The 9,708-nt window shown below is 41.2% G+C and overlaps 1 protein-coding gene across 14 annotated transcripts in view; it reads left to right on the forward strand.

Annotated features, from left to right (window-relative positions):
• ZNF532 (zinc finger protein 532) overlaps window positions 1–9,384 on the forward strand; it is a 190,641-nt gene extending 181,257 nt beyond the window's left edge. For 13 of the 14 annotated variants that reach the window (XM_057504221.1, XM_057504222.1, XM_036876808.2 and 10 more), the window contains 3 exons: window positions 3,656–3,768; window positions 5,641–5,788; window positions 7,370–9,384. In XM_057504221.1, the coding sequence (XP_057360204.1) occupies window positions 3,656–3,768; window positions 5,641–5,788; window positions 7,370–7,864 (756 nt within the window). In that variant the 3' untranslated portion in view covers window positions 7,865–9,384. Of the gene's footprint in view, window positions 1–3,655; window positions 3,769–5,637; window positions 5,789–7,369 lie in introns of all 14 variants that reach the window. The other variant, XM_057504223.1, reaches the window with a different exon arrangement.
• Window positions 9,385–9,708: the final 324 nt, after the last annotated feature.

Here is a 9,708-nt window from a genome sequence, read left to right on the forward strand (position 1 = left end):
GCTGGAGTACAGCGTGAGTTCTGAGTTTGTTCATGTGTGATTTCATCCATAGAAATACCAAGTGAGCACAGAAAACTATGGAATGGAGTTGTGTAGGGATACACAAAACCCACTCGTGCACACACCCCAGACTTCCACCAGCAACCTCATCTCCCTGTGTGTGGAGTCACACTGGTCCACACCTGGGTTACAGCCTCCCTTCCAATCTCTGATTTCAGATAAACTCCTTTGACCACTTCCCCAAAACTCACCACGTCCCAGACTTCTGGTGCCCACTTGCACAAGGAAACTACAGTCTTTTTCAAGGTCAAGTGGCATATTTTTTGCAGTGTCTATGTGTTAACCACTTAGTGTGTGTTAATGTACTAATCTATATTAATAACCATTTGGCTACTGGTTTTATTATTTGTGCCACTGGTAGAGTTTTTTGAGTATTAAACCCCTAACTTCATTCTTGCAGAAGCCCTGTAGTTCTTCCTGCCTAATTTTGCAGTGATTTGTAGCATGTTATACGTATGTGGTGTTACAGCAGAACTGACTGTACTTCGTGAAGGTATACTTGTGTAATAGACTCCCCAGGGCAAGGTCCTGAATTGGAGGAGTTACATTCTGAGGGGTTGAAGCTGTGATATGTTTAAATTATATAGTTGGTTTGGTTTTCCTTTTTCATAAAAAATGTCATGATAGAGCTGAAGGGTGTGTGTTAGCATGGTTTGGGAATAATTCTGCTCTCTTTAATCTTACATTGTGGTTGTTTCTGGATGTGTGATGGTCGCTAAGGAGGCTCTTTGCATGTTGGTGCAAGGCGGAGACTCTTCACGGAGGGGAGGAATCTCAGGAAGAGGAGAAGTGGATGCCTGGCCGGATGGATGTGTGAAGTTGTGACTTCCCTCCCTCTGCCTTCTTCAAAGTCACCTAAACACAGGCTGTCAAACCAAGAGACAAGAAGAGGCTGGTTATCAGAATGAAAAATGTCTGATTGTGACAGAGGCCGTGGCAATCCAAGACACATTCACCAAGTGCAGACCAGAAAGGGTGGTTTTCGGAGGCTTTTTAAATCCCAGAGCTCAGACCTTGAGCCGAAGCCTAGGGTGGTCAGAGCAAAGGAATTTGTAAGAGGAGCCAGTGCTTTCTTCCCTAAGAATGTGAAGATAAAAGAGTCAAAAATTGGAGATTAGGGAGAATGTTTAGGAAGTTTGTTTTATTTGATATTTTACTCTAACATTTCACAAAAATATTTGGACCCTGCCAGCTATTTTTTCAAAGAGCTCTATTTAAAAACAAAGTAATTCATAACTGAGTGGGAAAAGATGTTTCTTTTCTGATTTAGTTAACTATAAAAAGTCCACTCAAGGCCCTCTCCCTCAATGTTAGTTCACACTACATCCAAGGAGGTAAGTGACCTTGCAAGTCTTGAAACAGAATGATGATAGACTTTACATTTTTTTAATTACTGGGTTTTTTTTCCATTTTTGTTTGATAGATAAAAGTTGCTTTCTGTGTCATAAAGTAACAGTTATCAGTTATTATAATACTGAAAATAATATGTTATGAAAATAAATTAGGTAAGGCACCTCAAATAAGTTAGTATTTAAAATTTAACAAATTTGACTTTATATTACTATAACTATACCATAACAATAAAGAGAATATGAAACCCTTCACCTTAATAGAAAGTCTAATTTGCATACCTCTGAGGCTTCTTGCCCTGTTGCACGGTGAGAAAGGGAAATCCCAGTTCCACGCACCCTCCTGAGTACGTGCCGCAGCTGTCTGCTTTCAGAAAGGTGTCCTGCGTTTTGACTCTTCAGGTGATCTTAACATTGCCTATCCTAGGTGTTCAAAATGCAACTGGAATTAGATATGAGTACATATTTAAATACCTTGATTGAAACATAGAACTATTTATGTTGCTTATTTAAAGCTTTATTCTAAAGAAACCTCTTACTCATTCTCTGACTACATAAATCCAGGAGACTAGGGGTGGTCTGTTTTACGTGATCAAAAATGTTAATAAAGGACTACCTGTGGGGGAAGGGACAGGATGTCTCAGAGGCACTAGTGGTTATGCACTTTGTTCTCTCTTTCTCTCTCTCTCTCTGTCTCACTTGCGCTTTCTCCCCCAAGAGATTTTCTTATATTCTGGGATATATGTGTCTACATATAGAAAAAGAAATAATGCTTAGGAAAACAATAAAAGCAGTGGTATGACTTTCGTCTTTAACTTGGAAAAGAAACTTCCTCCTTTGCCTTCATTTAGTTTCAAGACCCTTTTGAATGCCTGGCAGACTGATTTGCTTTATTTAAACGACATTGTTTTCCACTCTTTTTTTTTTTTAATTTAAGAGGATTTTCTGCTCTTTTAAAATGCAACTTGGATACGTAACTTTTTTGTTACTAATAAAAGAACATTTACTGAGGATTTCTCTGTGTCCCAAGCACTGTGCTAACCCTTTAATCACCATCCCCAGCCTTTTTCCAAGCACCCTCTGAGGAAGGCTCCGTTGTGGTCCCCACCTTACAGTTTGGAGAGTTTATGGAGGTTGAGAAACTTTCCCTGGATCACAGGATTCATGAGTGGTCAAGACAAAGTGCCAGCCCATCTCTGGGGTTCCAGAGCCAGACTCTCAACCACACTTCAGTAGAGTTGCTTGCTTACCAGTTTAAATAAGGATGTGTTTGTCAGTGATGAATGTGAAAATAATTTTTAAGAATACTTACCATTCAGCTCACAATTGCTTATCTCTTCCAATTGCCAAAATAGTAATGATATTTCACATGAGAACTTCTTCCTATTCAGCCTTATTTTTAATGAGGTTTGAGCCAGATTTTGTTCCATTCATGAGGCTGATTACGCTTTCCTGGTTTAACTTCCTTGGGATATGACATTGTTTAATTGCAGACTGCAGTGCATAGCATACCCAAATAATTTATTTTAAAGCTAAGCCATTAATTTTACTTTAAAGATTCCACATGGAAATCTGTTGAATTAACATAATTACGTCCTAGCCAAACTGGGCAACTTTTAATTTTGATTTTTATATCTCTTGATAGCTTTCTCATGCTTTCTCTCTGTCTCTTTCCCCTCTCCTCTGCCCAGTACACACACACACCCTCTATGAAGTAGTTTCAAGTTTTTGTGTTCTTCAGAGACACAGATGGTATTATTTAAAACAAAAGCCTTCTGGGGAATTTTTTAAATGTTTAAAATTAGCTGGAGATCTAATTAAAATGGCCAATTGTACAAGGATGTACTTTACTGGGTATATATAATAAATAAGGTAATGTCTTTACTTGGTATTTATTCAGGATTATGTTTTCATACATTACCTGCTTTTTAAAAATAACATAGTTCTTTTGGAGAGAAACTTTATGTAATGTTTTTTCCTCAAATCTCGGGTTTGTATTGAAGCAAACAAGTGTTTTTGAGAAAAAAAAGTATAATTTTCTCACTTTCATATAATTTAGTCCCCTTATGGTTTACCCCAGCCCTGCTGTCCCTTTTTACTATGTTTTGAGAAGAATCTTCTAGTTTTATTGCTGTATTGCTGAACAATAGTGATTAATTCATTTAAATGATAAAAGTTCTCAGTTTTTAAAGCATTTCTGTTTTTGTACTCTTAAGTGACTCTCTGTCTCCTTTCTCCTAATAAAGCAAATGAAGAAACACCCCTGCCGCCAGTGTGACAAATCTTTCAGCTCATCACACAGCCTGTGCCGTCACAACCGGATCAAGCACAAAGGCATCAGGAAAGTTTATACCTGCTCGTAAGTCATAGTTTCTCATGTGAAAGGGGAGCACAGTGAAAGGATTAAGCTGGAACTTCTCCAAGGTTTTCCATATTTTACTGTTAACTTTTCATTCCCTATCCCCTGCTCCACGGTTAAGAGATTTTGTTTCCTAATTAAATTCTGTTGTTTTGACAGATTCATGACTGGGTTTGGCAGGTTGATTTACTCAGTGGTTCAGAGCAGGCCCTGCTGAGTCCCGGACATCAGTCCATCCTGGGCTGGACCATTTGCCTAAGGCAGGGCAGCCTTTTCTCAGCACATACAATTGCGTCAGAGACCAAATTCGAGGAACTGAGTGGGCCAACACACCAAGTAAATGGTCATGAGCTACTTCTTTGTAATCAGAAGTTGTATTCTTATTATTAGTGAGAAAGCTTTATCACCCATTCAACCAGAACATGCCTAAAGTGAGTTGATAGAACGAGGTTACTTTAGGGCACTTCTCCTGAGAGAGAGAGGGCTGAAAGACACAGGAGACAAGGAGCCCTTATGTAGCCTGCGGCCCTGTTCAGAGGAGAGCTCAGTGCTGTGTGGCTCGGGAGGCCCGTGGAGGTGGACTGTCGGATCAGCGGGGTTTTCCTGCATCTGCTTAGTGAGGGCAAATTTCCTGGGAAGGAAAAAAGCAAAGATGTAGACCCTTGTTCAGTGGAGTTGAAGCTGGGAGTGATTGTGGTGAGATGGGAACATTTGGTAAATACAGTCTGTATGTTGAGACTGCGTTGCAAGACGTGGAGGATTTACAAGGAAGCTCCAGGCTGAGAAGAAGATGAAAAGGAATTCTGGCCTGGCGTAGTCCTGCATCCCACAGTTTTGTTTATTTCCCTGTGAAGTCACTGTAATGCTAGGATTACCCTCTAATTTCAGTTGTTCTTTGATGGCCCTGGCTCTGGCCGCTGCCCCTTTAGAGGGTCTCTAACATGAAATCATCAGCGTGTGGGGCCAGTCATTACAAAATCCTCAGAAGCCCTTTTGAAGGCAACAAATGATTCTGCATAAGCACGAGTGCTACACTGCTCCCCCTCCTTGACTGCAGTGGTGTTCTTGATGTCTGGCTCATAGACTCCATAATCACCAGGGTCATTAACTTTGTTTTTTTCTTTTACCTGTTTTTGGTCTGTTGTATTAAGAAAACAGTAAATTTCTATCTTCTAAATAAAATAAAACTGTGCTTATAATTGACAGGGGTTTCTTTTCTGCATAAGATGAAATGAAAACTTAAAAAACTGACCTATTTTGGATATCTGTTCAGTTTTCCACATTTTAATCCACTGAATGACCACGTGTATTTGAGCACTGTGATTATAACCATGCATATGGAATTGGTGCTTTGATGAGGAATTTGACGGGGCTAGATGCTCTGTCTTCTCCGTTACGGCAGAGTGGACAGGAGTAATTAACATGGGCATGAAGGAGCCGGGGAGGGGCTTTCTCCATATTAAAGTGTCTCTCATGACGTAAATTCCAAGGAATTCTCTGAATCATTGTGAAGAAAACATTTGAAATCTAATATTCTCCATTTTAAAATTAAAGCCACCCAGAATTATGAGTTAAGAAAACTTTAACCAAACACAGAAAATGTCTCATCTAAACCAAATTAAGTTGGTCTTATAAGGACACAAAACCTGAAAGAAAACTCTATTTACAAAAGCTGCAAAATTTTTTTTCACAAATTAGAAACTGTTTCATCACCAAGTTACTGTTTTGCTTTGGACCTTTCGTATCTGTACAGCTAGATCGTCTTGAGCCCTCTGAACCAGCTGCTGGCTGGTGAAGGTCTTCTGGCAACGAGTGTCTTCTTCTGCAAGTTATTTTTCATCAAGTAGTTACCTCTTGTGTTTTGCCCCACAGGCACTGCCCAGACTCCAGGCGTACCTTCACGAAACGGTTGATGCTGGAGAAACACATCCAACTCATGCACGGTATTAAGGATCCTGACTTGAAAGAAATGACTGAAGCCACCAATGAGGAGGAAACAGAAATAAAAGAAGATACCAAGGTCAAACATTGCAGATAATCTCTTTACAGTGAACCTGTGTTGGCTTACTTCATTCATTCATTCTTTTCATTTAATTTTTTTTATTTACACAATTTAAAACATTTAGACTATGCATAAACATATAAAATAATAGGTCATCTTCCCCTAAACCCATTCTAACCTTAAATCTTGCATCTAAAATTGAACCTTTGTTAAGTATTTTTTTGTATTCTTCCAGAAATAGCTTTAGGGATCTACCTGTATATATTTTAAAATGTTATGTTGATTCACGTAAATTGTCTCTTAGCAGGAAGGAATGTATAAAGCTAGATTTTTATTCATTGGCAATATGTAGGTTATGAAAGGTGCCTAATAAAAATTAAGTGATCCCTTTTAGCTTTTCTTCTAGTGATAAATCACAAATTCATGCCTTACTCTTGTATCGGTGGATAGTGAACCTGAGTGAGACAACAGTATATATAGTAACCTGTGTACAGGCGTGTGAGTGCCACGTGCTGTTGGAATAAAGCAGCAGGTCAGACCTTAGGAGGTCCTGCCGTCTTCGGCACTGTGCTTCATCTGGAATGTGCCTGGGTAAAAGCCTGTGTGTGCTTTCAAGGAGATGACCGCTGAGTAAAGCCTAATCAATTCAGGTCAGCTCATCAGGTCAGTTCATTAGGTTGTGATCCTTTCCCTCAGTGATCGTGGGATGGGGGGCGTGGAATTAAAGAACGTATGTACAGGGGCAGCTTGGTCAAGGCCCAGTGTGAGAGGTGCTGTGTAAACAGGCCACGGAGCAGGGAGGAGGGAGCGTCCCTCTGGTGTGGATGCCTGGAGAGCTAGAGGTGAAGGGATTTGATGTGGGGGTTTAGGAAGCTGGACAGGAAGGAGAAAGGCATGGCCGGCAGGGTGGTAGTCCCATGAACATGAGTGGGGAAGTGACTACACCAGCTGGGTTTTCAGTGCCCCTCCTCCTGCATGCTTGCAGAAAAGGCCAAAGTCCTGATGTTTTTTCTTCCATAAGGTATGATTTACTCCACTGTCCCATGCCTCTCAGGCCTCGTCTGCACACTCACCTGGTCACCCTGTTGTCCCCTGGCCTCCCTCTGTCCCCCCAGCTCACAGTCAGGGTCCCGCGGACCTGCACCCTTCCCCCCACATGGCTGCACAGCTCATGCCCTCCCCACAGCAGGCCTGTGTTCCAACGTTGCCATTGCTAGGGCTGTCCCTGACCGCACTATGGGACCTAACAATCCAGGCCCTGTTCTGCTTCCTGTGTCTGGCACACTGTAGGTCTGTGCATTTGTTGTGTGTCTGGCTCCTAGTTGATGAATGCAGGGGACTTGTTGGTCCACTGCCGGGCTCATTGGCCAGGATGATGCCCGGTGACATAGGGGCCTGGTTGCTACTTGTGGAGTGGATGGAGGGCATGGGTCTCTGGAAATGGGGGGGCAGACTCGCAGCTGGAATAAACCACAAATCCCCAGTGTGCTCACCACACACGTTTTCTTAGCAGCTCTTAAGTCTGAGAGAGCTGATCGTTTATCAGCCATAGAGCAGCATAGTTTTCAGTGTGTCATCCATGCTGTTTTTTTCTCAAAGGTTCCCAGTCCCAAGCGGAAGTTGGAAGAACCAGTTTTAGAGTTCAGACCTCCCAGAGGAGCAATTACTCAACCACTGAAAAAGCTAAAGATAAACGTTTTTAAGGTTCACAAATGTGCTGTGTGTGGCTTCACCACCGAAAACCTGCTGCAGTTTCACGAACACATCCCTCAGCACAAATCGGACGGCTCGTCCTACCAGTGCCGGGAGTGCGGCCTCTGCTACACGTCTCACGTCTCCCTGTCCAGGCACCTCTTCATCGTGCATAAGCTGAAGGAGCCGCAGCCAGCGTCCAAGCAGAACGGCTCCGGGGAGGACAGCCAGCAAGAGAATAAGCCCAGCCGTGAGGACGAGACGGCCGACGGCGCGGTGTCAGACCGAAAGTGCAAAGTGTGTGCAAAAACATTTGAAACGGAAGCTGCCTTAAACGCTCACATGCGGACACACGGCATGGCCTTCATTAAATCCAAAAGAGTGAGTTCAGCCGAGAAATAGCCACAGACCTTCCAGAGGGAAGATCCCTGTCCACATTGGAATTAAAAAAGACACTTTTGTTACGGAAAGTTCACAGTATATTAGAGTTAACAGTACTGTCTAGGCTGTTGCAATATATTCTCTTTCAATGTAACTTCTCCACCTCGTCGTGTATATCCTCGATAAGTATTAAAACAGTATTTGAGTTTAAAAGAGTTTGTATATATTTAAATGAATAACTTTTTATACTCTTTGTTACATGTTTGTATCAGTATTTAGTGGAAAATACTTTGAGTTTTGTTTTGGTTTTCTTTTTTTGGGGTTAATTAGACTTTTTCTTTTTGTACCGTTTCTTTAAAACCAACTTCTTAGTAACAGGGGCAGTTCCTGAATTCAAATAAACCATTTTGTATGTTACAGATTTGAATGGGTTAGCTAATTACAGGCTAAGATAATGCCTTTTTTAGTGTTTTTAATTTTTAGACTTCACTACATAAACTGTAGGTGATTGTGGGTCTCGAAAACACTAGGGACTTTTAAGTGTCTTAGCACTACCCTCAACGTGCCTGCTCAAATGAGTGCGCTCTCAGACAGAAATGCACTCCGGCGTGTGGCGTTTTTTCTTTCCAGGCCACGGCAAGCGGTGTTGAAAGCGGCCTTGTAGGTAGCTTCTTTCCCAGTGGTGGACAAAAACGTAGGCCAGAAATCCAGTAAGGAATGTGGATTTTCCTTAATTCCACCATAGAATGGGGAAGACAGGTGTTCTGAAGGCAAAAATGGGGACTGATTGTTCTCTGGGCGCATCTGCAAGGCTGGCTTAAAGAGCACAAGGAGGTAAAAGTTGTGAAAGGGCTGGAGTACTGTAACAGTTACGAATGTGTAGTTAGACCAATAGATTTACATTGTCAGGTTTTTCTCGTGATTTATTAATTAACTATTACAAAAACTCAACAGAAAATATCAAGTATTTCTCTGGCTCTTGACAGGAAAAAAAAAGAAATCACAGTTGACTTAAGCCTTTGCTGTCTAAAAGAGTTGGCATTTCCTGATCTGGGTGCTACTGCCAAACGTTCTGGTACTTAGAGTTGGGATGCGCAACTTCAACCACCGACTTATCAATGCAGCAGCTCGTGTGTCACAACTGGCCATTAGATTAAGCACTGAGCCGCCTGGTTTTCGTTCAGTCGTGTCAACAGGTCCCTTTAATATCAGTAGTTCTGCTTCATTGAAGTGCAGCTGAGGTACTTACTCTTCTGTCCCTTCCATTTATAGTTCTCTGGGAGAGTTATATTTTTCAGTTTTTGTTTTATGTTTTCTTTTGCATTTTATATCTTGTATTTATCCCTAAACATGTTTTGTACTTTTTTTTTTTTTTAAGAAAAATTCTTTTGTGTATATATAGATACTTGCATGATATACTGTAGTCAATGTTCGGTTCCTCAAAAGGTCTTGCTGCTGTCAGGTGTTAATGCACTACATCCATCATAACTGTATTAAACACATTTCATATGTAAATAAACATGGGACATTTGGCCCTTGTGCTTCTGTGAGAGAGTTATTGATGGTGGGTCTCTGACGTCTTCATGAAGTTTAGGAAGTGATTCATCGCAGGGATAGGCTGCAGGATATTGCAGACTTCTTCCCAGCAGAAGAATGGCATATTCATTTTCATTAGCAGTCAGCTATTTTGTCACTTTCTTGTTGACTCCATCAGTACGTTGGTATAACCCAAGGACATGATTAAGTATTCCTCAACTTGAATTCAATTGCTGTTACTTGTTATATTTATACCTGTATTGTTCTTAAGTTGTATTCATGGCACTTTCATATGTTTCTGCATTTGAACCTTGCAATAAACCATGAGG

The sequence above is a fragment of the Manis pentadactyla genome, chromosome 6 (assembly GCF_030020395.1).
Source record: "Manis pentadactyla isolate mManPen7 chromosome 6, mManPen7.hap1, whole genome shotgun sequence".
NCBI classification, from domain to species: Eukaryota; Metazoa; Chordata; class Mammalia; order Pholidota; family Manidae; genus Manis; species Manis pentadactyla.